The sequence below is a fragment of the Apis dorsata genome, unplaced genomic scaffold, assembly GCF_000469605.1.
Source record: "Apis dorsata unplaced genomic scaffold, Apis dorsata 1.3 scaffold_429, whole genome shotgun sequence".
NCBI classification, from domain to species: domain Eukaryota; kingdom Metazoa; phylum Arthropoda; class Insecta; order Hymenoptera; family Apidae; genus Apis; species Apis dorsata.
The window spans coordinates 947903-950209 of NW_006263682.1; the positions used below are offsets into that span (position 1 = coordinate 947903).

The window sequence follows — 2307 nt, forward strand, 5'->3', positions numbered from 1 at the left end:
GCACCGTTCCCCGGCAACCTCTCCACCTCTTCCTTCAGATTAGGATTCGAGGCTCCGTCCGGATGCCTCAGACTCGAGATGTTGCAATCGCCAAGTTTGCCGCAGTACCTTCTGGGGCTGGCTATGTGCGCAACGCTGTTCGGGTACCAGTAGGAGGCAGTGGCGGGCCTCGCCATGCTCTGACGACAATTGTCGCAGATCTTCTCCTGATCAGACTTGCCGGCTATGTAAGCCGGCTCGCTGTAGATGCTGCCGTGGTTGCTCGCGTTGTCGTTGAACATCACGTCCGACAGGGACAAGGATTGACATCGCGACGGCGGACGGAAGACGGGGGCGGCTGCAATTTGTCCTGCGTTAATTTCATACTTAATGTCGTACACACCTAATAAGCCGAGAAAGAAAGAGGGAGGATTTTTCGACTCGCGTTGCCGAATTCCCATTACGAGTTACGATTCTTTCGGGAGGAGATTGGAGGGGATGGAGGAAAATCGGAAGCACACGGTGGCGAGAGAAAACGGCGGGTGAAACTTTGGAGAGACTTACATGGAGTTTCTCTGACGTTCGAGGAGTTCTCCCTTTGATAGGTGACCGAGTTGGAAACGTTGGCCAGCGCCAGTTTGCTTTGGTAGAGCTCGTGGAGCCGGGCCAATTGGTCGAACTTGTGCCTGGTCTCTTGCTCGAGGAAGTCCTCGTGGTCGAAATACGGCCTGGGCAGGACACCTGCGCCGACCGGAGGCGGATACTGCGGTCTGTACCGTTCCGTGTCCGACATCACCGACATCGAGTCTGCAAATTGATCAACGTGTTTCTTTCTTTTTCTCTCTCTTTCTCTCTCTTAGATTGAGGGAGGGGGCGGACGTTGCTCGTCGTTGAGAACGAAACAAACGATTAGACGATAAGAAGGGGAAAGGGAAAGGAAGGAGAGCGCGTTTAGTCGGAAGCCTCTCCTCTATTTGGAGCGTAAGAAGATGAAAAGTATCGAGTAATTACATCGAATCTCTTCTTCAACTTCCCTTCTCTCTCTCTCTCTTCTCGATCGTTACACGATCCTCGAGCGTTGGCCATCTCTTTTCTCCTACCCCGCGATATGATTGTTTTCCATCGAGCGCGCTATTACCAAAGCTCGATGGTGGAAGGATTCAAGGATCGACTCTTTCTCTCTCTATCTTTCTGTTTCTCTGGGCAACGATCTTCGAGGTATTCGAGTACCCTTCGAGCGGAAGGAAGAGGGAAAGGAGAGAACGACACGCCGTGGTACGAGGAAAATCGAGGAAGATCTCATGGAAAACCGTAAGTATTCTTTCGAATAAAATAATATCTCGCGAAATGAAAGTGTACCGAATATCGACCGATATGGTAAAAAAAAAAAAGAAATAAAAAAGAAAAAAGGATAATTTTTATTTACTTACCGGTAAAGGTGGATACGACGGTAAGATTCTCCTGGCTGAGAATTCTCAAAGGATGCTCTTCCTGGTCGCTCTCCGGCAAAGGATTCTCCCCCATGCACAAGGCGATGTCCTCCTCGGTCACCTGGAGGCACGAGTCCTGCATGGGGACGGGTTCCAAATCCTCGACCTCGACGATCTCCAAGATCTCGTCCTCGGAAGACAACGAATGCCTTGAGGGCAACACGATGTCCTTGTGCGACAAGTTGAGGCTCTCCATCGATACCTCCCTGCTCACTCCGTTGCTCAGCGGCTCGATCAGAGGCAACGGCGGAGGCACCACGATTTCCTCGTCATCGTCCTCGTCCTCCTGCAGATCCAACTTCCCTTTGTCCACGCTGTCGTCCATCACGGGGCTGGCCGTCAGATCGAGGCCCGAATCCGTGTTCGACTTCACGTTGAGAAGATTCAGCTTGGCGCCCAGTTTCTCGGTAATGTCCTCGATCTCGTTCGCCTTCAAGCTGTCGCTCTCCACGGTGGACAACGAGGTGTCGTCGTCGTCCATCCCCGAGCACGTCTTGAACGTGGTCAACTCCTTGAACTGGCCGGACGACTGGCCCGACACGGACTTGGACGCCTCGATCCTTGCCGCGGCGTGCCTGCTCTTCTGAATCTGCGACGCCTGATTCTCCACCCATTTCCTGATCATGCTCTTCTTGTGGCTGTCCATGAACCCGTAACCGGAGGAATGTTGCTGGGCGTGCAGCTGCAAAGTAGGCGGCCCGGTCAATTGCATCGGCCCGTCGATCCACGTCTCCCTCTTGTGGTGAGGATCCTTGAGCATGTGCCTAGCCTCCGCGACCTTCGACTTGGAGATCCTCGGACCGTCTATCCACTGCTCGTCCGAGCCACCGCTGGGCGC

General features: G+C 53.4%; 1 protein-coding gene across 1 annotated transcript in view; it reads right to left on the reverse strand.

Annotated features, from left to right (window-relative positions):
- Window positions 1-2301, reverse strand: part of LOC102678511 (kinesin-like protein GA13060) — a 5112-nt gene extending 2811 nt beyond the window's left edge. The window contains 3 exon segments of the mRNA XM_031512418.1: window positions 1-337; window positions 544-786; window positions 1410-2301. The exon segment at window positions 1-337 is cut by the window's left edge and continues 22 nt beyond it. Coding sequence (XP_031368278.1) covers window positions 1-337; window positions 544-786; window positions 1410-2229 — 1400 coding nt within the window. The 5' untranslated portion in view covers window positions 2230-2301.
- Between the last annotated feature and the right edge of the window lie 6 nt (window positions 2302-2307).